The 27,986-nt window shown below is 43.5% G+C and overlaps 1 protein-coding gene across 5 annotated transcripts in view; it reads right to left on the bottom strand.

The window, feature by feature from the left end:
* AUTS2 (activator of transcription and developmental regulator AUTS2) overlaps nucleotides 1–17,052 on the bottom strand; it is a 1,876,064-nt gene extending 1,859,012 nt beyond the window's left edge. For 4 of the 5 annotated variants that reach the window (XM_075336339.1, XM_075336340.1, XM_075336341.1 and 1 more), the window contains exon 1: nucleotides 16,733–17,051. In XM_075336339.1, the coding sequence (XP_075192454.1) occupies nucleotides 16,733–17,008 (276 nt within the window). In that variant the 5' untranslated portion in view covers nucleotides 17,009–17,051. Of the gene's footprint in view, nucleotides 1–16,732 lie in introns of all 5 variants that reach the window. The other variant, XM_075336342.1, reaches the window with a different exon arrangement.
* Between the last annotated feature and the right edge of the window lie 10,934 nt (nucleotides 17,053–27,986).

The following is a 27,986-nucleotide window of genomic DNA, read 5'->3' on the forward strand; positions in this document are numbered from 1 at the left end:
GTGCAATATTAAGTCGTATTTTCTGGTTATGCCACAGATGGCAGACAGATGAAGGTGTAACTAGCTCTATCTATATACAATGGCTAGTAACTGTGTTAGCATAGCCTGCCCTGTAGTCAGACCTGCAGGAGCCTGCTCATATGTCAACTCAGTGAAGAACACAGAAATGTAGGCTTTTTCCCTATAAACCTGGAAAAGCTGTTGTCAGCATGGAGTAATGTAGATAATGCAGAGAGAAATCTGCCCAGACAGCCTGGAGCGCTGAGATCCCAACCAATCCATATATTTCAATCAGTGCCATTGATCAAAGAGAGAGAAAATAACATGGTCTGGACTACACAATATGTCTGGACTACACTTAGATTTGTATCTGTAATGTGTAAAATAAACATATATTACTATGCGCTTAATGCAATAAAAAGATAAAGAGACTTTTGTCAGCACATAATGACTGTTCAAACCAGGTACAGACGCTCTGTGCATCATGGCGGGTCATAGTAAAGTTCTCCATCCTCCAATCTTGTTTCTTAATATTTCCACCCTTCTCTGAGGCCAAAGCTGTCAATCGGAGAGTAGGGTGGAGATTGAGGAAAAACCAGCATGTAGGAGGGTGAATTTAAAAGATTAGCCCCGCCATGGTGCCTGTACTTGGTTTGAACAGTCATTCTGTACTGACAAAGTCCCTCTAAGTAGCTTTGTATATTTCAATCAGTGCCATTGATCAAAGAGAGAGAAAATAACATGGTCGGACTACACAATATGTCTGGACTACACTTAGATTTGTATCTGTAATGTGTAAAATAGACATATATTACTATGCGCTTAATGCGATATGCCTTCTCTTTCTATATTCTAAAGAATTGTAAAAGACAATAGGTCAATATCAGGTGAAAGTACATGATTATCTCTTAGGTAACATTTTGGAGATACGTACAAACTAATGGAAACTTTACATAATGTAAAAGAGAAATCACACCATAACGTTCTCCCTGGATGACTTCATACATTAAGTAAGCGTCAAGCATTATGGATCTGAAATAATCCTCTTAAACCTCTCCAAAGGATTAATAGCCGAAAAACAATATACTGTAAAAGTCACAAATATACTAAATGCATAAATGAATGTGGAATTCGTACAGATTAAAGGACATTTCCGACTGCCAGCAACATTTTCCAATAAATATGTACTCTATAGGCCGCTTTACACACAACGACATCGCTAACGAGATGTCGTTGGGGTAATGGAATTCGTGACGCACATCCGGCCTCGTCAGCGAGGGTTAGTGGAGCTGCACCCTGTTCCTGCTGACTTGGTTATGATGGGTATGTGTCCTTCTTAATCTAATATAATTTTATGTTCTCTTTGGTTACCTCTCCGGGTGGCAGGGGACTTGAGCCTCCCTCCCTCCCTCCCTTACCTTGTGAGTGACATTCCTTGCATGCTAGGCACTCTTACAGTGTAACCACTGAGTGCTTTGATTAGTTTTACTACTTTCTGACACAAAGTCGCCAGCCACAGGCTGATTTGCCTTTTATACATATAGCCAGCACTGTGGTGTATGTTTCACCCTTTTTGTATCCTTACCAGCACATCTTGAACTTTTTAATATTGTCTGTTGATATAAGCGAATAATAAAATTTGTATACTTGTTTGCATTAAGGTAGTGTCAGTGACTCTTTTTTATGGTTTTGTGTATGTCGTTAGCGACGTCGTTGCGTGTGAAACGTACGAACGACCGCTAATGATCAAAAATACTCACGTTATCATTGATCGTTGACACGTCGTTCTAATCCCAAATATCGTTGATGGTGATGGATGCAGCGATTTGCCTGTGACGCACAAACGACGGGGGCGGGTGCTTTCACGAGCGTCATCGCTAGCGATGTCGCTGCATGTAAAGCCCCCTTTAGTAAAAAGATAAAGGGACTTTTGTCAGCACAGAATGACTGTTCAAACCAGGTACAGACGCTCTGTGCATCATGGCGGGTCATAGTAAAGTTCTCCATCCTCCAATGTTGTTTCTTAATATTTCCACCCTTCTCTGAGGCCAAAGCTGTCAATCGGAGAGGAGGGTGGAGATTGAGAAAACACCAGCAGGTAGGAAGGTGAATTTAAAAGATTAGCCCCGCCATGGTGCCTGTACTTGGTTTGAACAGTCATTCTATACTGACAAAGTCCCTCTAAGTAGCTTTGTAAATATATTATGTTACATATTGTGTATTTTTTGTGATATTCATACGTATATACATATTGTGTATTTTTTAGTCATATACAAACATATGTACATATATAATCTAGAGTTGAAATCTTATTTCAGCTTGATTTTGGGTGGCACGGTGGCTCAGTGGTTAGCACTGCAGTCTTGCAGCGCTGGGGTCCTGGATTCACTTCCCACCAAGGACACTATCTGCAAGGAGTTTGTATGTTCTCCTCGTGTTTGCGTGGATTTCCTCCTGGTTTCCTCCCACACTCCAAAGACATACAGATAGGGACTCTAGATTGTGAGCCCCAATGGGGACAGTGTTGCCAATGTATGTAAAGCGCTGTGGAATTAATAGCGCTATATAAATGAATACAATTATTATTATTATTATTTTAGTCATATCCTCAGCAGGACAACCCATAAACATCTTCCCATCCTGTGTGAGACCGCCCCATTAGCAAAAGAAGAGAATTGCTAATAAAAACTCAGCCATATACATTCCCTGGTCACTAAAAGGAATCCCCATCTACAATTAACATTGCAGCCAAAATGTTGATATGGTGTGGCTGTTAGACAAGTCCGAAAAATGAATGCCCATCAATGCCTTTCCATTGCTTTCATGAGTGCAACTTTATATTCTATGATTTTAAGCTTAAAAAGCATTGTTGTTTTATTTTCATATATTAATAGTACACATGAAAATAAGAAACTTTGTGACATATCTTATTAGAGAAATTTGTTTCCTCCCCTTTGACTGATCAGTCTTCAGTGATTATAGACTTTCCCAATACTAACATAGCAGATAACAGTTGGTGCTAATAAAGTTCTATGGAGGTTTGTAACAGTCATTCAGGCGAACCTGCAGAATAATGTCTGTATCTGTCTCGAGCTCCTCCCCTCCTCCTCCATACAATTTTAAAAGCACCAACTGTTATCTCCTATGGGAAAATTTGACTTCAATAAATATAGATTTTATACTTTTATCAATGAATTGAGTGGAAACTATCAACCCAGGAGTAGAAAGAAGCAAACATCTCTGATAAGATATATGACAAAGTTGCTTACTTTCATGTGTAATATAGATTTGTGAAATAAAAAATAAAACAATGGTTATGCTTTAAAGAAATCCTGTCAACACATATACAACATCTAAATTGCATCTATTTTTTCCTTTATGATGAAATAGACATTTTTATAGTGACAGCTTTAGAAATCTTTTACCTACCGGTACAGCACTATAGTGTCAGCTTAAAGAGGATCAGTCCGCTCAATTTTATAAATTAAAGCAAAGACATAGCCATAACGGTGCAAATATACTGATTACATTGATACCTTTGGTGAAGATATCCTCTTTGTTGTTATTATCGAATCAGAATTTAAAGTTTTCTGGTAGTGAGTTTTTGGAGCACAGATCAAGGCTTTGCATTGGTTGTTCTCCTCCTTCCCTTTCCCCTCCGCTAGCCTCTTGTGTTACTGCTTGCTCAGTAGACTACCACCTATTTGAAATTTTGCCCCTGCCCTGACAGTGCTGCAGATCGTGCATGCGCAGATTGATTTACCAGCTGGTCTTTAGTAAAACAGTGTGAAGTAGAGATGAGCGAACCTTATGTTTGAGGATTGGAGTTTGGAAGTGAGAGGGTCAGTGGTTTTTGCAATTTTTTTTGTTTTGTTTTGTGTGTGCACACTACATCTTATCACACTGATTTTACCCCAAAAGTGAGCCGATCAAACACAGCACACTTCTCGCACAGGGTTGTGCATCACTCCTACCCTAGCACAGTGCTGCTCGGTTGAGAGGTTCGTACTCGTAATTCACTCGAACTCCGAACATGAACCTTGCTTTTTGGAAGTCAAACTTCGAACCTCGAGCCTCAGGTTCGTTCATCTCTAGTGCCAAGCACGTCACATGCGCAGATTCAGATTTTGGCTCAATGATCTCATTGAGACAAGACTTCAATCTGAGCATGCGCAACCAGGAGCCAATTTATTGCAGACCAGCGGGTAGATCAATCTGTGGACACACTGCCCGTGGCAATGATGGGGCTGGCTCAAAATTTCCAACAAGAGTAGTAACCTTCCTTCCAACACCAGTGGCAGTTGGATGAGCCAGGGACAGCGGAGAAGACCCAATGCACAACCCCGCCGCTGTGCCCCGAAATCTCATTAATGCTGATTAAAGAACAACCAAGAGGATTTCTTCACTAAAGGTATCAGTATAAATTGTATATCTGCCCCATTAAGGTACTATAACTTGCAGAATCGTACTACACATTCTATTTAAGTGGTGTATATACGTGATGAAAGATTACCTTTCACTTTACAAGTTAATTTATTATTTTTAATACTCGTTATTTTTAATGTCTCGTATTGTTGCATGGAAATAAGTTAATAAAGATGAGTGAATCTGCAGATCTTTAACTTCGCAATTTGCCTAAATATGACCGGGAAATTCTATTTGGAATCTCAAGATCTGCTTTTCTGATGCAGTCTCATGCCTAAGAGCAACAGGATCTGATTAACAGCTGGAAAAAAAGCCCTTCATCACCAGGGAGGGAAGAATATTGTCCAGCCCCCTCCCTACCCGAACAGAGAGACGGGATCTGGAGGAGATGGATATGCTGTGAGTGGAGGATCTAGTGATCTGCTCCTCCAGCCGTCAGATACTGTGACATTCAGAAACTTGAAAGAAAATCCCCAAATCCTAATGTGGAGATATTCTATTTCCAGTTAATTGATGCAAATTAAATGTTCCTTATTATGTAATTGGGGTTATAGAGACCCTAGAGCCTGATAAATGTACGGTAAAAAAATAATATCTTGCTGCTCACATCTCACACACCGGTCCTATACAAAGCCCCGTCCAGCCTCCTTTATTTCAGCATCTTCATTCTAGGCTAGAGGGTGCTTTACATGCTGCGACATCGCTAATGATATATCGACGGGGTCACGTCGTTAGTGACGCACATCCGGCGCCCTTAGCGACATCGCAGCGTGTGACACCAAGGAGCGACGATCAACGAGCGCAAAAACGTGAAAAATCGTTGCTCGTTGACACATCGCTCCTTTTCCAAATATCTTTGCTGCTGCAGGTACGATGTTGTTCGTCGTTCCTGTGGCACCACACATCGCTATGTGTGACACCGCAGGAACGACGACCATCTCCTTACCTGCGTCCACCGGCAATGAAGAAGGAAGGAAGTGGGTGGCATGTTCCGGCCGCTCATCTCCGCTCCTCCACTTCTATTGGACGGCTGCCATGTGACGTTGCTATGACGGCGCACAAACCGCCCCCTTAGAAAAGAGGTGGATCGCCGGCCAGAGCGACGTCTCAGGGGAGGTAAGTCCGTGTGACGGGTGTTAGCGATGTTGTGCGCCACGGGCAGCGATTTGCCCGTGACGCACAACCGACGGGGGCGGGTACGCTCGCTAGCGATATCGGTACCGATATCGCAGCATGTAAAGTACCTTTAGGACTTCTGGTGCTGAGCAGCCACACACCAAGGAAAGTGAGGCTTTGTGCCGCACACATCTATACATGCTTTACACAATAAAATGATGACCATTTTGCTGAAGTCGCCAAAAAATAAGATTAACCCTTGTCTGGAACCATGAAAAAAAAATATTAATTGTCCTAATCTGCATGGGGTCCCCTTGACCCCATGGTACCACACAAGGGTTAAGGAGAATCTCAATAGTATTGTAAAAATTTGAGAAAATTTCAGTTTGCTGTGAACGGATTTGCTCATCTCTACAAGGAAATAATACAATTAATAAACCCATATAGTTTGATTAGTCTACAGCTTTCCTCGGATATAGAGTAATGAAATGCATAACGCATGAATGTGTTCCTTTGTTAGTGGAACTGAGCTATGATAAATCACACGGATGTCAAACCCTTCCAGGGTGCGGATTGAATCTACAGATATTGCCTTGTGATAATTTCACTTTCTAGTAATCACAACATAGAACTCCCAGTAAGTAAAACTGTTTATGTATTTAAGTAATTTCCTTAAAATTAAGAGAAATCCCATAACTATTAATGAACAGCGCAGTTCTGTACAAAAGTCAATAATTAAAGCACAGCGGATAATAAAAGGTGCAGTTTATAGAATTAGCAATCAAAGGTTAGATGCCAGGCACTTACAACAGATTACAATGCAGGGGTGTCCGAAAAGGATATTTATGCCGAGGTTGGAGTAAGAGCCATTAGACTGATGGTCGAGACCTTTCCACACGGGGGTATGGACATCATTCCAATTAGTGCAAGGGCACGAGGAGTACGAAAAGAGGCCATTCACGTCTAGTCACACAGTATATACAATATAAAACAATGAGGAATTATGTACACCAGCAATTTTTACTCGTGGTTGGTTTTATTTTACTCCATTTCCACTACAGATTAGTGACATATCAATGATCTAAACAACACAGATCCACCATTCTGCCATGTGCATGAGACTGTGCAGCATACCTGTACTTTCAGGTGGATTTTCAGCGTAATTTGTTCAGTGTGTACATGAGGAATAACATTATTTTTGGCTATTATGGCTCGTTTCTTGCAATTTCTTTAAGCAATATTTTTCACTGCATGCACCAGCAAGTAGAAGCTGCAACAGCTTCCCGGTCTCTATCAGCTTCAAGCTGTATCCAGCTGCTTTCCTCCTAACCTCTCCATAGACTTCCATAGGCAGCAGCTTCTCTGTCTCTATCATCTTCAAGCTGTATCGATTCTTTCCTCCTAACCTCTCTGTAGACTTCCATAGGCAGCAGCTTCTCTGTCTCTATCACCTTCAAGCTGTATCCAGCTGCTTTCCTCCTAACCTCTCCATAGACTTCCATAGGCAGCAGCTTCTCTGTCTCTATCGACTTCAAGCTGTATCCAGCTTCTATCCTCCTAACCTCTCCATAGACTTCCATAGGCAGCAGCTTCTCTGTCTCTATCATCTTCAAGCTGTATCCAGATTCTTTCCTCCTAACCTCTCTGTAGACTTCCATAGGCAGCAGCTTCTCTGTCTCTATCACCTTCAAGCTGTATCCAGCTGCTTTCCTCCTAACCTCTACATAGCCTTCCAAAGGCAGTAGCTTCTCTATCTCTATCACCTTCAAGCTGTATCCAGCTTCTTTCCTCCTAACCTCTCTGTAGACTTCCATAGGCAGCAGCTTCTCTGTCTCTATCACCTTCAAGCTGTATCCAGCTGCTTTCCTCCTAACCTCTACATAGCCTTCCAAAGGCAGTAGCTTCTCTATCTCTATCACCTTCAAGCTGTATCCAGCTTCTTTCCTCCTAACCTCTCTGTAGACTTCCATAGGTAGCAGCTTCTCCGTCTCTATTACCTTCAAACTGTATCCAGATTTTTTCCTCCAAACCTTTCCATACACTTCCATAGGCAATGGCTTCTCTGTCTCTATCACAATCAAGCTGTATCCAGCTTCTCTCTTAACCTCTCCATAGACTTCTATAGGCAGCAGCTGATTACACTTTTCTGCTGGACTGTTACTCTGACTATTATGCTACTTTTTGTGACCTGTTTTTAACTGGATAAAAATACAAGTTTTACATTTTATCAAAGCGCTGGATCAACTACAATTTTTCGGGATTTCTTCAGTGGTGGAACTGGGATCCGCTTGCACTCTCTAGATAGATAAGCTGACTATACTTTTGCCATTATAGGCATCAGATGTAATGTAGAATGAGCAGTGCAGGAGATAGTGGTATGGGGTGATTGAAAAGTTTGGAAAAAGGCATTTTTTTTTACTAAGATATGATGATATTTGTGGATTGAATGGGTGTGATAATAATCCAAGTATATCTTTTTAGACTTGCTTGTATACACATTGTAGTATAGTTTTATGCCTCTATTTGCTGATTAGTATGGAAGGGCCCATTAACAGGGATCCTCAGGGACATGCGATTCATTGCTATTGATTCTAGTCATATTTTCTTTTTCAAGAGTATTTATTAGGACTATTTTCTTCTACATAATCCTCAATTATTACCTCTTTGGTCACCCACTTGTTTTTCTCTAAACATGAATTTTAATGTTTGTGTAATAAAATGTGATATTTTTATTATTAGTTATTGGCCTCTGCAGGTTTGAGTATATGTGCAATGCCTTGAATAAGTATTCATATCCCACAACCTTTTCCACATTTTTCATGTCACACCCACAAACTTAAATGTACTGTATTTTATAGACATTTTATGTGATATACCAACACTAAGTAGCAAGTATTTGTGAAGTGTAAAGAAAATGATACATGGTTTTCTAAATATTTTAAAAATATAAACTTGAAAATTGTGACGTGCATTTGTATTAAGCCCCCGAGTAAATACTTTGTAGGACCACCTTTTGCTGCAATTACTGCGGCAAGTCTTTGCGGCATGTCTCTACAAATTTTGTAAATGTAGAGGCTGAAAGTTTTGTCTATAATTCTTTGAAAAATACTGTAACTTAGTGAGATTGGATGGAGAGTGTCTGTGAACAGCAATTTTCAAGTCTTGCTCAGATTTTTATTGGAATTTATGTCTGGATTTTGATTGCACGATTCCCACACATGACTATGTTTTCTGCAGCCTCTAAAGGGTTTTCTTCCAGCAATGCCCTGTATTTAGTTACAGCCATCTTCCCATCAATTCAATCCAGCTTCTCTGTGCCTGCTAAAGAAAAGCATCTCCACAGCATGATGCTGCCACCACCATGTTTGACAGTGGGGATGGTATATTCAGGGTGATCTGCAGTATTTGTGTTCTGCCACAGATAGCACTTTCAATTTAACACAAAAAGTTCTACTTTGGTCTCATGTGATCAGAGCTCCTTCTTCCACATGCTAGCTGTGTCCCCTACATTGCTTTTTCCAAACTGCAAATGGGACTTCTTATGGCTTGCTTTCAAAAATGGCTTTCTTTATTCCACTCTAAAGGCCAGATTAGTGGAATATACAACTAATAGTTGTCTTGTGGACAGGTTCTCCAATCTGAACTGTGGATCTCTGCAGCTCCTCAAGAGTGACCATGACTCTTTTGGCTGGCTCTGTAATTAGGGCTCTCCATGTTTGGGATGTCAAGTTGGGGAATAGTCGTGTCTTGGTTTTGGTAGGTTAGCAATTGTGCTATACTTCTTTCATTTTTTGATGATTGTTTGAGCAGTTTTCCATGAGATGTTTAGAGCATGGGTTATTTTTAATAACCAAGCCCTATTTTATTCTTCTCTGCAATTTTATCCCTGACCTGTCTGGTGTGTTCTTTGGTTTTGATGACACTGTTTAATCCCTAATGTTTGCAAACAAACCTCGGACGCTTTCACAGAACAGCTATTGCTATAATAAGATTAAATTACCCACAAATGTACTCAATTTCAAGCATGAAAAAGACTTTGTTGGAAACGTTGCTGTATTGTATGACCTTTATGGATTAAAAATATGGAGCAAATCTTCACCCACCTGGATGCTGTCTACTTTATCTCTCTGGAGGCAACTGGTCACTCAGGATTTTATTTAGAGTTATCAGAATACAGGGGGCTGAATAAAAATGCATGTCAACATTTTCAGATTTATATTATTCAAGAGTCTTTTCCTTTACACTTCGCAAATACTTGCTACTCTGTGTTGGTACATTACATAAAATGCTAAATAAAATTCATTTAATTTTGTGGGTGTAACATGAAAAATATAACATATAAAATAATATATATCACATATAATATATAACATGAAAAAATATCGAAAAGTTCATAGGGTATGAATATTTTCTCAAGACACTGTAATAAGATATATTACAAAGTTTCTTATTTTTACTGATGCCATTGATTTATAAAAAAATGAAGGCGTACTTACTATTTAATGATTTAATTTTATATTAATACAGTTCATTTAAATAAATGCGTTCTACATTATGCCAGTTATTGGTTACAGCCATCTCAAGTAGATGGTTTGTTCAGACACAAAAAGCTTAGACAAGATCCATACCTCATAGGTAAACGCTCATTGTGCATTACATCACGGAAGCCAAATTGTGTACGTTTTTGCTCATATACAGCAACATAATATGAATTGAGCGAATGAGGAAAAATGTAGCAGAAGGATATTTGATGTGGAATGAGATGAGTAGGCTTGTGACATCATATTGATCTTTCTGACTCTTCAGGAAAGGGAACAGGATTTTCTGTACTAAAAGAACATGGCACGCTATGTTCTATTCTACCATCTCTGCCTTGTACTATCACTTATAATTTACTATCAGTGATAGCCAGGTAAGTAGTTAGCTCCCTCCTAGGATTCTCTTCACAGGTATCTATTACGACTCTGTCTTAGCAATTGTTGAGCTATTTGGTCAACTGCCCCTCCCCCCCCCCAAAAAAAGTATGATAGTAAGATTGAGTTTTATTATGAATGCCTTTTCTATCCCATGTTCTATTATATGCACAAGACCTTAGCTACAATGTATATATATGCTGTGTCAGACGACCTACCCGTAATGTTGATAGAGACAAACTAATTTTCATCTAGATGTAATCTTACCTGTCACATATACGTCTACATAATAAACTGAGTAGTTTGTTAAATGAATCATAAGATGCTTCCTTTGTTTGTAAATACTGCATTCAATTTACAGTACCAAGAACTGCTCACTACATCTTCAGAAAGGCCCACCAGAGGATTCTCCGGTTCGCCGTTGGGCCAGTCCAAGCTTACATTTATGTAGTGTAAAACTTTGCTATCATACACAAGCTTTCCCATGTGCTTATATTGCATATGCCAAGAAAAGGAAGAAGCATTTATACATATTATATTTGGCATTTGCTGTCACTCAGGGGAGTGTAGGGTGGCTTAATATTAACTTATATTAAAGTTTGTACATTGATAAATTCCATCTGCAAACTGACCACACGATTTTCTTGTCACTACATCATAATTGTGTTATTTTCAGAAATATGTGATATCATATATTAGATGGCTAATTTTACATTTAATTACATGGGGCAAATAGCCACTCGCCCAAGAACTGCTCACTGCATCTGCAGAGAGGCCCACCAGAGGATTCTCCGGTTTGCTGGTGGGCCAGTCCAAGCTTACATTTATTTACTGTATAACTTTGCTATCATACACACGCTTTTCCTTGTGCTTACCTTGCATATACCAAGAAAGTGAAGAAGCATTTATACATATTATACTTGGCATTTGCTGTCACTCAGGGGAGTGTAGGGTGGCTTAATATTAACTTATATTAAAGTTTGCACATCGATAAATTCCATCTGCAAAATGACCACACGATTTTTTTGTCACTACATCATAGTTGTATTATTTTCAGAAATATGTGATAATATCATATATTAGATGGCTAATTTTACATTTAATTACATGGGGTAAAATAGCCACTTGCGATTTCTTCTGTGCATATTAGAATAGGTTGAATGATTAGATTGCATTATAGGACCATTGACATTATGCAAAACCTACATAGCACATCATTACATTCTGCATAAATTAACATTTATGTTATTAGGCAACACTTCATTAACCAATATTGTAGACTTTATTCAAAACGTTATTTTGAAATGGTAACATATAATGGCGATAAATGCACAATATACAGAACATAATTGGCTCATACTGTAGTAGGTTCTTCCAACCATCAACTGTAGACAGAAATCAGTCACTTTAATAACATGTGGACACCATAGCAAGAGATAGTCCATAGAAAATCAGATAAAACAAATTCCAATGGTCAAACTTTTAAGATATTTACATATATACATTCACATGCATTTATATATTACATAACGATAGTTACAGTTCCATCATACATAAACAAGCAAACATGCCTATCCACAGCTTACAATGAACCAAAATATCAAAGTAATACTGACCTTACCAATCTCCTGCTGCGTCTATACCCATGCCAATACTTACCTGGTCCCCAGAAATTCTCAGTATACTGGTCCCAATAATGATATGGCCTATCCACACATGACCGCTGCAGCAGATCATTAATGGAGCCAGAAGAGTGGTCAGGGGAACCAGGTAAGCATTGGGATTAGTAAGGTGACTATAACTCCTTTTCTGATTTTGGACAAGCTGTTAAATGGGTTGTGAAGACTTGAAACAAAAGTCTGCTGTCATGCTATATTACTGAAGACTGCCGAATTGTGACACCACGTGTGTGAGGTATTTGCATACCGGCAGTCATATGCTGAATTGTCGGCTTTTCTCAAATCACTTCTATTCAGAGAAGCCAAACATGTCTAACTGGCACTTAATCGCCAGTATGCACACAATCGCAAGTGACCACCAGTTTGCACCAGAGATACTGGGAAATTGTGACAGTGTGTGCAATACACAACGTGAAGATTTGGTAGTCTGTAGTCACATAGAGTGACTGTAAAGTTTTGACCGAAGTCTGGACAACATTTAAAGAGAACCTGACCGAGCAGCACGGCTAACTAGTCAAACAAGTGGCTTCTCCCTGCCCACTGCCTTGGATTGACAGGTCTAGGCCCATGTGCCCCTGTAAGGAGAGACGTGTCAATCCAGGGCAGCGGGAGGGGAGCAGCTGCCAGGAACCAACTAGTGAAGTGTTCAAAAAGGAAGATTTCCAGCACTCTCAATAGTCATGATTAAGAGCACACGTACTCGAAACGCGTAGACTGTGTTTGTTTCTTGTGTTGATTTTTTTCTATTTTAAGCTCCACAATAAACGTGATATTTTAATTTCAACCTTGGATTTCTGCTGCTGAGAGTGCTGGAAATCTTCCTTTTTGAACACTTCATGACAAGCCAGTAAGTGGGACTGGACTTTCCGTGCACCGTCTGCAGCAAGACACAATAGGAGTGGTGAGCTGATATAATTTTTAAACTTTCCTGTTTCTTTGCATAGTGTCTGAAAAGTCCCCAGCTATTAAAAGTATATTTTTCGCAGAAACGCTGCATCGTTTCAGATACAAACATACCTGGCTGGGTTCATACAACCAGTGCTTGAAATATGTTGTCCATGGATTGGGCACTATCTATTAGATATCAGGCACTCTTTAAACACTATAGATGTGTTGAGCAACTTCATTACCTACATTACAGCCTAAGATTAATCCCTGATTCTTAAAGATTAATCCCTGATTCTTATAGACTTCTGCTTAGCATAGCTACATTTTCCTTTACAATTGAGCCTTACACTCCTTTGTGCCAGATGGTGAAATAACAAAAAAATGACCAAGATCCAAGAATTCTAAAATATTCTAGAGAACACTACAGCCATTCATCCTTTCAACTATCTTACACCTATGAATTATGTTGTCAGGGGTGAAAATGTATAATTTAAAGAGTATCAAACGAAGAGAGTTGTGTTTTCTTGTGTAAGCAACCCAGAATAAAATTCATTGCTAACCGCGTAGAGGTGAAATGATCCGAATGCTGCCGGTCTGCTCGGAGAAAAAATCATTTTGTAAGTCACTTGAAAATGACAAGATGAGGATACAGATAATATTGTAGCTGCAATAAAACGACAACTCCCATACCATAGGGACATGTCAGTATGAGTTGAGGCCTCAACACATCACAAGATTACAAGATTGGACATACCCTTCCACTGTGGAGCCACCATAACGTGGAGATATGGAAGTCTCTGAGGGACATGTCAGTATGAGTACCACAAGATTGGACATACCCTACCACTGTGGAGCCACCATAACGTGGAGATATGGAAGTCTCTGAGGGACATGTCAGTATGAGTACCACAAGATTGGACGTACCCTACCACTGTGGAGCCACCATAACGTGGAGATATGGAAGTTTCTGAGGGACATGTCAGTATGAGTACCACAAGATTGGACGTACCCTACCACTGTGGAGCCACCATAATGTGGAGATATGGAAGTCTCTGAGATAAGAAACAGAGACATGGTGCTCAACAAAGTAGAGTGGCCTAGTCTATATAATTATTGGTAGGGTCTAAGCTCAAAGAACCCACCTATTCCATCTTCAACTATACCTCAAGTCACAACATGGACTGTAAAGTTTTTTTTATTACAGTATTGTTATTTTAGATCCTTTAGTTTTTTACCTATGGGATTCTTGATGAAATTCTATCTCGTTTCATCATTTCTCAATGTGAACAAGGTTGACAAATATTTTACAAACTTTGGATGAATTGCCAAAGCCAAGGTAGACTTCTATGCACCTTGTAATAAATAGTCATAACACAGATGAAAGTTGATGTTGAGCGTTCTGGCAACTGTCCCACCATACATCCTACATAACTCCAGTATGACAAATGTTCAGTTCACATACCGGCTGGAATCCATTTCTCAACAAGTGGATGGACTAAATCATGTGCAGCACCATAGACACAGATGTTTATTCTGCTGACGAAAACAATAACAGCTGGTGGAACCAGTAAAATTTGGTCAAAAGCATAATGCAAACCACATTCGATGTCAATGTAACACAACCACAAGAATACATGTCTGCAGCCGCTTGGGACCATTCCTAAGGCAAGAAACACTATGTAACACTATTTGCTTTATACAGAAAATATGATTCATTGCCAAGAAAAGACAGTTTCACTTGGAAAGTGATTCACTAATTATATTGAAACACTTGACTGCTGACAGTGTGTAAAGCAGCCAGAGATGGAACATCCAATATTTGTGATTAGCTGACTGTCCCATAAACAAAAGTATTCATTGTAGCGATGCTGTGAAATGTATATATGCTTTAGATTACAGGTTATTATGGTCCTCACTCTTATATTGCTGTATGCAGCCTAGGATTACAATTAAAATGGCAAAATACATCAGATTAATAATCTAAAGAATCTGATCACATTCAATCATAAATGATTACTGTAAACTATCACGACTATCGATTGTTATATCTATGGCCGTCTTACACCAAACATTCTCAATGGTCTCAATCAAAGAAGCCCATGTCACCCATACACATTGCAGAGGATAACCTTGAACAATGAGTCTGGATTGTTTAAAGCCACAAGTAGAAGAAGCCTAAAGAAATGAAATGACATCATAGCATACTTCAACTGTTATTACAGCATGCATGGGCATTACACTAGTGTCATAGCTGATCATTGGCAATAGGGATTAATGCAGAAAAGGGACATCTGTATCCAAAGAAGGGAAGTTTCCATCAGACTGGTCCATTACACTGAGCATGGTCAGCAAGCACCAGAACAATTGATATCTCAGGCAATATATGTTGGGATATTATCTATCTATATATCTATCCCTCTATTCATCTATCTATCTATCCATCTATATATCTATCTATCTATCCCTCTATCTATCTATCTATCTATATATCTATCCCTCTATTCATCTATCTATCTATCCATCTATATATCTATCTATCTATCCCTCTATCTATCTATATATCTATCCCTCTATCTATATATCTATCCCTCTATCTATCTATCTATCCATTATCTATCCATCCCTCTATCCCTCTATCCCTCTATCTATCCCTCTATCCATCTATCTATCCCTCTATCTATCTATATATCTATCTATCTATCCCTCTATCCATCTATCTATCTATCCCTCTATCTATCTATCTATACATCTATCCATTATCTATCTATCCCTCTATCCATCTATCTATCTATCCATCCCTTTATCTATCTATCCCTCTATCTATCTATCTATCTATCCATCCATTATCTATCCCTCTATCCATCTATCTATCCATCCCTCTATCTATCTATCTATCTATCCATCCATTATCTATCTGTCCCTCTATCTATCTATCTATCCATCCATTATCTATCTATCTCTGTATCTATCTATCTAATCTATCTATCTATCTATCTATCTATCTATCTATCCATCCTCTATCCTGTCCTATTAAAGCGCTGCAGGTGTCCAGGTGTCATCCATAAAACAAGGCTTTGCAGAGATCAGTATACAATCACTTTTGCACAGACAATAGCAGGACAAGCCTTTAATATAGGACGTCAGCAGGGAGGATTTGATTTGCTCATTAACCCCTCCAGCAGGGCTGAGAGCTGAGTGTACCAGGCAGGGCAGCAGAAATGCACAGTACAGTCAATGGATCTGGATCCAAATGTCATCTAGCAGCATCATGTCCTTGTAAACAATGCCCTGCTAACTCCACCACTCCCAGATCATAGTCATCAAACACACAGCCAGGAAGAAACTGAACATTCAACTGGGGATGTGAACTGGAGCAGTTAACCAGTTAATGGCATGCAGGTATGATGCATCCACCCCATCCATTATACACAGACAGTTCATTTCCATTTTGGCTGTAGCTATTAACCCCATTGTTGCTGGAGAGATGAGAGTGAGCTGCTGACAGCCCTGACTACCCATTCTATCATCATCATCATCATCAACACCATCATCATCATCATCTGAAAGCTTGCAGCGAAAGGATTAAAATGCAATCTGCAGTGACAAGGGTCCAACCTCCGCCTTCCCCCTCGCCCTCCTCCCTACACTCCAAAACATTAGGACCTTAAATGAACCCCCATACAGCAATGCACACACACCCTTGTGCCTTACCTCCAGCGCTTCCAAAGTCACAAAGCTGCTCATTGCAAATCCATCAATGATGTCTTCTTCAGCCGAGGAGGACTCTTTCCTCTTTCTCCTAGGGGGCTTTGGTCTGGACAAGGAAGAAGCAGTCGGGTTCCCATTGTCTTCTTTCTCAGATCCAGAGGAAGAAAGCAAAGAGCCGGTTCTGGAAAGCCCTAATCCTCCTTTGGACCTTCTACCCCTATCCCTTTGGGATTTGGATCTCCTCTTCTTGCGATAGCCATTGCACCGTGGGCCATCCATTGCACCCACAGCAGCAGCAGCACAGGCAGCAGAAGCAGCAGCAGCAGAGACACCAGCAACCACCCCTCTCCCTCTCCCCTTCCCCACCTCCTCCCCTCCTGATACAGAAGAAATAATAAAATAAACCCCACCACGGTCTGCAAAAGAAGAAAATCACCAAGAAAAAAGGCAAAAAAGAAGACTCAAGGATGGAACCCTGGGAAGCACATTGCTCCTTCTGTGCTGCAGATACAGTGGATAGTGTGATTCCAGCACACACATACACAACCCAGAAATTCCTATAAGGCTGCCAGGGAAAGTAATGGCTGATCACAGCCTAGAAATCTGGAGAGGAGAAGGCTTTGATCAGGAGTGGAGGTTAAATCATTCCCCCTCCCTAAACAAAATCATGGAGCTTTCCACCTGATGTATTCCAAGCCAAGCTTTAACTCTTTGTTACTGTTGCTTGTTCTTCCAGAACTCCATGATGCATCCCTTGGATCAGTGAGGAACTTCCAGTGTAGATGATGGCCCCCTCCCCTTGTCCTCCTCTTCTTCTGCTCGGTTCTTGTCTTCTGTTCTCCTCCTCAGTGACAGATGCATCCAGACTAAGCAGACAGAGGAGGGGCAGGAGACTGGGTGGGAGACAAGGAGAAGTGCACTCTCTTCTTCCTTCACATACACAATGCTGAAGTGTCAGCTGAGGCTGTGCCGGTGCTCGGATGATGTGCCACCTCCCGATCTTCCAGTGCTTCTGCTCCACGGGAGGTCAGGGCGATGCTCTGTGTCTTCTCTTCCAGGCCAGAGAGGAGGGGGCTTAGTGTGCAGCCCTTCCTCCAGCTCCAGTCTGCCGTACTCTCTGGTAACAGCCATCCACAACTTTTATTAACACTACAGCTCTCATCATCCTCAGCACAGCAATCTGCAGACATGCACATGTAGATGACAAGGGGACAACCACACGTGTATGGAGAGGAGGAGCAGTGTTACCCACCTATGTCTGCCTCCAGAGAATCAGGCTGGAAGACAATTCTAGGAGCAGTGCCTCACATTGTGCCCCCTCTGCATACTCCCACCCTATGCCAAGTTATGACTGTGAGCCATAGTGTGTAGGTTGCAAAGCCCTTGTGCAAAATATCAAAACTGAGGATTATATTTAACCCTGTAACAAGATGTGGCGGAGATAACTATAACATTTCACTCTGTGCGTATACAATTTAACTTTATATGGAGCCCTATTGTAATATTACACGCGTCCCACACACCTGCTTGTTTAAATGCCACCCAACAAAAAATAGGTTTAGTTGTTCTCTTCATAAAATGTATATATATATATATATATATATATATATATATGTAGTACCTCTCATTAATATATATATATATATATATATATATATATATATATATATATATATATATATATGTGTATATGTGCATATATATATATATATATATATATATATATATATATATATATGTAGTACCTCTCTATAATATATATTTATATATATATATATATATATATATATATATATATATATATATGTATATATATGTAGTACCTCTCATTAATAACATATATATATATATATTGTCACGCTCCCCGGGTCCTCACCCCCGTTCCCCGGCTCACCTGCCACGCTCTCCGCTCCCCAGTCACCGGATTCCGTCCGTCCCAGGGCTCCGGGCCCCCGATCCCGGCGCCCGACAGCTTCCCTGGACCTGGCCGGCTCCCCTGCGTCCTCCTCGCAGCCTCCTTCCCTGGCTTCTGGCACCCGGGCGGCGCGCATGCGCATTAGGGCGCGCGCGCGGTCACTGACCCTTTCTTAAAGGGCCAGCGTCCATTAACAGGAAATGAGGTTGCACAGGTACAGGGTATATAAGGGGTCATTGTCCAAGGGGGCGGGGCCTGATCTTCGTGTTCCCTGAGCTAGGAGTCAGGTCTCCTGGTGTTACTGTGCTCGTACTCACCTATCTCTCTTTGTAGAGCCGTGCCTGCTTCGCCATCCAGTCTGCCGTGTCCTGATCCCCGCACGCTGTCCGTCTGCCATCTGACAGTCCGTACCATCCCGGATCCCTGCGGTGACCCGTCATCTTGCTCCAGAGGTTCCGGACCCCGCCTGATATCACCTCGGCCTCCGAACCTGAGCTACGTCACCAAGACCACCTTCTGTGACTCCGTGGTCCCTGGGACTCCTCCGCTGCCTTCACTTGCACGGACTGTTCTACTGCCCATCAGTGCTTCAGCTGCCGGACTCCCTACCACCATCTCAGAGAGTTCGGTCCAGTGGATCCACCTCCTGGGTCTGCCCGACCGCCCGGCCGTGACAGTAAGATCAGGCCATGGATCCCGCTGCAGCACTATTGGCCCTGCAAGAGGAACTCCAACGCCAGCGTGAAGTCCAGACCCGCATGCTGCAATTTATGACCTCCGTGGACACCCGCCTGTACACGTTACAAGCATCCATGACGCCTGCGGCACCCAGGTCCTCCAATGGACAATCCACGGCTCCCGCACCAGTGGCAGCCTCGTCGGGTGCTTCCCAACTCCGGTTGGCTTCACCACCTCGTTATTCTGGAGATCCCAAGACCTGCAGGGGCTTCATCAACCAATGTTCCCTTCATTTCACGCAGCTGCCACATCTATTCGCCTCCGACCAAGCCAAGGTCGCCTTTATAATGTCCCACCTAGAGGGCGAGGCACTGGCGTGGATGAACCCCTTGTGGGAGAAGGAGGACCCTGTGACCAAGAACCTTCGAGAGTTCCTGCAGGCCTTTCGCAGTACCTTTGACGAGCCGGGACGCGCCTCTGCGTCTGCTTCATCACTTCTCCGCCTACGTCAAGGAACACTGACGGTGGGCCAATACGCCATCCGTTTCCGCACTTTGGCTTCTGAACTCGGGTGGAATAATGAGGCCCTGACAGCCGCCTTCTGGGAGGGACTCTCGAGTCGCATCAAAGATGAGTTGGCGGGTCGTGACTTGCCCTCCACCCTAGATGCCCTGATTGCCCTGGCTACTCGAGTGGACATTCGTTTTCAGGAGCGCTCTAAAGAGCTGTCTCGTGAGAGACGACCGGTACGGCATTCCTCACCTCCCCAGAAGCCCTCCGCACCTCAGTCATCAACAGCTGGGATTCCCGTCCACGAGCCCATGCAGATTGACCGAGTACGACAGTCTGAACAGCGTCGAGCAGAGCGGCTCGCCAAGGGCCTCTGCTTTTACTGCGGAGAGGGCACACACCTGCTACGCGCCTGTCCAGAGAGGCCGGGAAACTCCAAAGCCTAGGGTTGGTAGGAGAGGCCACCCTAGGTGCTGGGACTCTCTCAGACCCGGTTATGTGGACTGTGCAAGTGTCAACGGGAGAGACACGGTTCACGGCTGAGGCATACCTCGATTCCGGGGCAGCAGGCAATTTCATTCAGCAGGCCACGGTGGACAAGTACCAGCTGCCTGTTACTCCACTTGACAAACCCCTCGTGATAGCCTCTGTGGATGGGAGACCCCTCTCTGATACCATCTCCTGGGTCACCAGACCGGTCGAACTACGTATCGGTGCCCTGCACACCGAGAACATCTCTCTCTACGTCCTTCCACACATGTCCCATCAAGTCCTGCTGGGACTTCCCTGGTTGCGGACACACGAACCCTCAGTCAGCTGGGGTACTGGCGAAATCACCCGATGGGGTCCTTCTTGTCATGAGAAGTGTCTGAAGTCCATACCACACATCCGACGACCTCCGGTTCCAGAGAACCTACCGGAACTGCCCTCGGCCTATTGGTCCTTCGCAGACGTTTTCGACAAGAAGGAGTCTGAGGTACTTCCGCCACACCGTCCCTACGATTGTGCCATCGACCTGCTCCCAGGAACAACACCACCTCGAGGACGGATATATCCGTTGTCCCCAGCCGAAACCAGGGCCATGTCTACCTACATCACAGAGAGCCTGGCTAAGGGATTCATCCGGAGATCCTCCTCTCCTGCGGGAGCGGGCTTCTTCTTCGTTAAGAAGAAAGAGGGTGACCTACGCCCCTGCATCGACTACCGGGGTCTGAATCAGATCACCGTAAAGAACAAGTACCCTCTGCCGCTCATCCCCGAATTGTTCGACCGGCTCAGAGGAGCCCGTGTGTTCACCAAACTGGATCTTCGGGGTGCTTACAACCTAGTTCGTATCCGCTCTGGGGACGAATGGAAGACCGCGTTTAATACTCGCGATGGGCACTATGAATACTGCGTGATGCCCTTCGGCCTATGTAATGCACCAGCAGTCTTCCAAGAATTGGTGAACGACATCTTCCGGGACCTCCTCTACGTCTGTGTAGTAGTGTATCTGGATGACATCCTTATCTACTCTCCGGACCTCCAGACCCACAGAGAGAACGTCCAGCTGGTCCTACAACGACTGAGAGAGAATCGTCTATACGCCAAATATGAGAAGTGTGTCTTTGAGCAGTCTTCTCTCCCTTTCCTGGGATACATCATCTCGGGTACTGGACTGCAAATGGATCCTAAGAAGGTGTCCTCCATACTCAACTGGCCTCCCCCTTCTGGACTAAAGGCAATCCAACGGTTCCTGGGATTTGCCAACTACTACCGCCAGTTCATCCCTCACTTCTCTGCCCTGACTGCTCCTCTCTCTGCTTTGACCAAAAAGGAGGCTAATCCAAAGGACTGGTCACCTGCGGCCGACGCCGCGTTTTGCTCTCTGAAGCGAGCATTTGCCTCCGCTCCTGTACTCCACCGTCCGGAGTTAAACCGCCAGTTCACCTTGGAGGTGGATGCCTCCTCCTCGGGAGCCGGAGCAGTGCTCATGCAAAAGTCCTCCTCCGGGAAGATGGTTACATGCGGTTTCTTCTCCAAGAGCTTCTCTGCACCTGAACGTAATTACACCATCGGTGACCGTGAACTATTGGCGGTCAAACTGGCTCTGGAGGAATGGCGCTACCTCCTGGAAGGAGCAGTGTACCCCGTGATTATCTACACGGACCACAAGAACCTGGAATACCTACGGTCCGCTCAGCGACTGAACCCACGGCAAGCCAGGTGGTCCTTATTCTTTGCCAGGTTCGACTTCCAGCTCCATTTCCGACCCGCAGACAAGAATGTACGTGCGGATGCCTTGTCTAGGTCTTTCATGCCCATGGAGCAGGAGGAAGAGACTACCCAGCCTATCATCCCTCCTAGCAAGATTATTCCGGTGGCCCCTGTCACCCTGGCCCAGATACCGCCCGGAAAGACCTATGTCTCTGAGACTGACAGGCAAAAGGTGTTACACTGGGGTCATGCCTCGAAAACAGCCGGTCATGCAGGCCAGAAGAGAACATGGGGTGCGATTGTACGCCATTATTGGTGGCCATCCCTTCGCACGGACGTCGCTGCTTTTGTCTCTGCCTGCTCCTCTTGTGCCAGGAACAAGACGCCCAAACACCTGCCCTATGGCCGTCTTCTGCCTCTGCCGATACCCACAATTCCGTGGCAACACATAGCGATGGATTTTATTACGGACTTGCCATTATCCTCTGGACACACAGTCATATGGGTCGTGGTGGACCGGTTCTCCAAAATGGCTCACTTCGTCCCTATGGCTGGACTGCCCTCTGCTCAGGAACTCGCGGAAGCCTATATACATCACATCTTCCGCTTGCATGGTTTCCCATCCCACATCGTGTCCGACCGAGGAACTCAGTTTACCTCCCGCTTCTGGAGGGCGCTCTGCAAACATCTGGGTGTGACTCTGGACTTTTCTTCTGCTTACCATCCTCAGTCTAATGGCCAAGTGGAGAGGGTCAATCAAATCTTGACCTCCTTCTTACGTCACTACGTCAACGCCCATCACGACGACTGGTCCACGCTTCTACCTTGGGCTGAATTCTCACATAACCACCACATCAGTGAGTCGTCCTCCAAATCTCCCTTCCATGTAGTTTACGGACTTCAACCCTCCGTCCCGTTGCCTATATCCCCTTCATCGGATGTTCCGGCTGCTGATACTGCAGTTCGTGACTTTGCTACCATTTGGGACTCTGTCAAAGCGTCCCTTGGGCGCGCTTCCCAGCGGATGAAGAAACACGCTGACAAGAGACGTCTGGATCCTCCGTGTTTCTCTCCTGGTGACCTGGTCTGGCTTGCTTCCCAGTACATCCGATTGAAGATACCTTCCTACAAGCTGGGTCCTCGCTACATCGGGCCGTTTAAGGTCCTCAGCAAGATCAATGAGGTATCCTACAAGCTACAGCTCCCGGCCACGATGAGGATACCCAACTCCTTCCACGTCTCTCTGCTCAAGCCGGTTGTCCTTGGTCCCTTCTCCGCTGCTGCCAGTCCGGCCCCTCCTCCTATTGCCGATGATGACATCTATGCGGTAAGGGATATCGTGGCCATGAAGACCGTACGAGGTCGACAGTTCTTCCTGGTGGACTGGGAAGGGTATGGTCCTGAGGATAGGTCCTGGGAGCCCAGGGAGAACGTGGGCACTCCTCTTATCCGTGCCTTCATGTCCCGGTTGCGGGGAGGGGGGCGTGGGGGGGGGGGTACTGTCACGCTCCCCGGGTCCTCACCCCCGTTCCCCGGCTCACCTGCCACGCTCTCCGCTCCCCAGTCACCGGATTCCGTCCGTCCCAGGGCTCCGGGCCCCCGATCCCGGCGCCCGACAGCTTCCCTGGACCTGGCCGGCTCCCCTGCGTCCTCCTCGCAGCCTCCTTCCCTGGCTTCTGGCACCCGGGCGGCGCGCATGCGCATTAGGGCGCGCGCGCGGTCACTGACCCTTTCTTAAAGGGCCAGCGTCCATTAACAGGAAATGAGGTTGCACAGGTACAGGGTATATAAGGGGTCATTGTCCAAGGGGGCGGGGCCTGATCTTCGTGTTCCCTGAGCTAGGAGTCAGGTCTCCTGGTGTTACTGTGCTCGTACTCACCTATCTCTCTTTGTAGAGCCGTGCCTGCTTCGCCATCCAGTCTGCCGTGTCCTGATCCCCGCACGCTGTCCGTCTGCCATCTGACAGTCCGTACCATCCCGGATCCCTGCGGTGACCCGTCATCTTGCTCCAGAGGTTCCGGACCCCGCCTGATATCACCTCGGCCTCCGAACCTGAGCTACGTCACCAAGACCACCTTCTGTGACTCCGTGGTCCCTGGGACTCCTCCGCTGCCTTCACTTGCACGGACTGTTCTACTGCCCATCAGTGCTTCAGCTGCCGGACTCCCTACCACCATCTCAGAGAGTTCGGTCCAGTGGATCCACCTCCTGGGTCTGCCCGACCGCCCGGCCGTGACATATATATATAGATATGTATATATATATATATGTAGTACCTCTCATTAATAACATATATATATATATATATATATATATATATATATTATTTATTATTATAGCGCCATCAATTCCATGACGCGCTTTACATGTGAAAGGGGTATACATATTAGGGACAAGTACAGTAATCATAAACAATACAAGGCACAGACAGGTACAGGAGGATAGAGGTCCCTGCCCGCGAGGGCTCACAGTCTACAAGGGATAGGTGAGGATACAGTAGGTTAGATATATATATATATATATATATATATATATATATACTTATAAATGTTACTAATGAGAGGTACTGATATAATGAAAGGTGTCCTGTTCAGAACAACAGCCTCTCTTCTGACTTCAAAGAAGACTGTTTCTTTTGTTATCCCATTCCAGACCCCTTCTTTGTCTATGGATCAGTCATAACCAAAAAGGTGGTGGGCTTAGCTATTAAAATAAAGCAGCCAGCCCCGTTCACACATATTACCGATAACTTACCAAAACAGGACATCTATTCTAATTCTCATTATTTACACCTAAGGTTTCTAAATAGCCATGTGGTAAAATTAGCTTCACACTGATTTTGCTCACATTACAACAAGCTCTCTTCTCTCTCTAATGATACAACCCCTGGCAAAAATTATGGAATCACCTGCCTCTGAGGATGTTCATTCAGTTGTTTCCTTTTGTTTTAAAAAAGCAGATCACAGACATGGCACACAACTAAAGTCATTTCAAATGGCAACTTTCTGGCATTAAGAAACACAAAAAAAATCATGAAAACATTATGTGCTAGCCAGTAACAGTTACTTTTCAAGACCAAACAGGGTGAAAAAATAATGGAATCACTCAATTATGAGGAAAAAAGTATGGAATCACCCTGTAAATTTTCATTCCCAAAACTAACACCTGCATCAAATAAGATCTGCTCATTAGTCTGCATCTAAAAAGGAGTGATCACACCTTGGAGAGCTGTTGCACCAAGTGGACTGACATGAATCATGGCTCCAACACGAGAGATGTCAATTGAAACAGAGAGGATTATCAAACTCTTAAAAGATTGTAAATCATCACGTAATGTTGCAAAAGATGTTGGTTGTTCACAGTCAGCTGTGTATAAAATCTGGACCAAATACAAACAACATGGGAAGGTTGTTAAAGGCAAATATACTGGTAGACCAAGGAAGACATCAAAGTGTCAAGACAGAAAACTTAAAGCAATATGTCTCCAAAACAGGAAATGCACAACAAAACAAATGAGGAACAATTGTGAGGAAACTGAAGTCAATGTCTGTGACCGAACTGTAAGAAACTGCCTAAAGAAAATGGGAGTAACATACAGAAAAGCTAAACATTAAAAAGATGATTGCCTTAAGAGAACATGTAGATTTCCATAGTCATTGATGATATGGGGCTGCATGTCAGGTAAAGTCACCAGGGAGATGGCTGCCATTACATATTCAATAAATGCCCAAGTTTACATTGTAATTTTGAACACTTTTCTTATCCCATCAATCAAAAGGATGTTTGGGGATAATGAAATAATTTATCAAGATGATAATGCATCCTGCCATAGACCAAAAACTGTGAAAACATTCTTTGAAAGAAGACACATAAGGTCAATGTCATGGCCTGCAAATAGTTCGGATCTCAATCCAATTGAAAATCTTTAGTGGAAGTTGAAGAAAATGCTCCATGACAAGGCTCCAACCTGTAAAGCTGATCTGGAAAAAGCAATCAGAGAAAGAATGTACCCCACACCCTGCACCACTCCATAATGTCCCCGACACCCTGCACCGCTCTGTAATGTCCCCCACACCCAGCCCCACTCTATAATGTCCCCCACACCCAGCACCACTCCATAATGTCCCCGACACCCTGCACCGCTCTGTAATGTCCCCCACACCCAGCCCCACTCTATAATGTCCCCCACACCCAGCACCGCTCCATAATGTACCTCACAACCTGCACCACTCCATAATGTCCCCGACACCCTGCACCGCTCTGTAATGTACCCCACACTCTGCACTTCTCCATAATGTCCCCCACACCCTACACCCCTCCATAATGTCCCCCACACCCTGCACCACTCCGCAATGTCCCCCACACCCAGCACCACTCCATAATGTCCCCGACATCATGCACCGCTCTATAATGTCTGTGACACCCTGCACCGCTCTGTAATGTCCCGCAAACCCAGCCCCTCTCTGTAATGTCCCCCAAACCCTGCACCGCTCTGTAATGTACCCCACACTCTGCACCTCTCCATAATGTCCCCCACACCCTGCACCACTCCGCAATGTCCCCCACTCCCAGCACCACTCCATAATGTCCCCGACCCCATGCACCGCTCTCTAATGTCCCTGACACCGTGTACCACTCTGTAATGTCCCCCACACCCAGCACCGCTCCATAATGTACCCCACAACCTGCACCACTCCATAATGTCCCCAACACCCTGCACCACTCTGTAACGTACGCCACACTCTGCACCTTTCCATAATGTCCCCCACACCCTGCACCGCTCTGTAATGTACCCCACACTCTGCACCTCTCCATAATGTCCCCTACACCCTACTCCATGAAAAACAATGTAGCTGTTCATGGAGTGTATTTTTTCAGAAGTATTTTAAATATCACACCATCACTAGTTATATGTCACTTCTTTCATGCAGATTCACCATAAAATATATACCAAACCTTCCATTGAAATCAAAAGACTACAAATAAAGCTGTGGGGGGAAAAAAGATTAAAAAATGCACCAAAACTGTAAAATTGCATGGATTACTGATGTGGGTTTTCTTGAAAAACACAGATTTGTCTATCTAATAAAAACTCAATGTGAACACACCCTTATGGTCTGTCAGTAACCTAGTGTCCCATGAGTTGTCATGAGATCACTTGCAGTAGTATAGTGTACACTATATATATAAAGAGTCTGAGAAAGCAAGATCAGTTTTGTATTCTCACAGGAGAGCCACAGATGGCCTGCCTGGTTTTTCTTTATATATATAAATGTCTGCAGAGCTGAATGTGAGTTACTCTGACATTTATGGTACGCTCACAATGTGGATGATTCTGCCAGATTTCGGCACCTTTTACACTTTGGAGCTGTCTATATATTTTGGCTTTCAGATATAGAGTATATTCAAGTGCAGATTACAATTGAAATGGGTGGAATTTTCAGCATTTCTGACTTCTCCATTGATTCCTGTGCCTTTCTAACAGCTCTGTGGTTTGGATAACATACAGAATTCCAGTGCTCAACAAATCATACTATAAGGTTCATAGATCTGAACATGCAATATGGACCCTGACTGTCAGGATATTGAAATATTTAAAGAAAAAAAAATCTTGTATAATTCTTCTTTAAAAACAAAAACAAAAAACAAAACTTTAGACAAATATATAATTAGGAAAATTTAATATTTTTATTTTGAAATGTTATTATTAGTTATATTTATTTTTGTGAAGAATACTGGAGCATAACCATTGATACTGCCAAGGTTTGCACCAATGAAGTGATAGATTGTCAAAGGGTATTTTACCACTAATATCAAGGATGGAAAGAGTAATCACCAAGGATAAGGCCATATTTCCAAAACTGGAACATAAGGTATTAGATAAATGGATTTAGTATTGAACCGATTCCATTCACGGTAGATGTATCACCAAAGGCATGTCTGTTTTAACCTATATTG

Source organism: Anomaloglossus baeobatrachus, chromosome 2 (assembly GCF_048569485.1).
Source record: "Anomaloglossus baeobatrachus isolate aAnoBae1 chromosome 2, aAnoBae1.hap1, whole genome shotgun sequence".
Lineage (NCBI taxonomy): Eukaryota > Metazoa > Chordata > Amphibia > Anura > Aromobatidae > Anomaloglossus > Anomaloglossus baeobatrachus.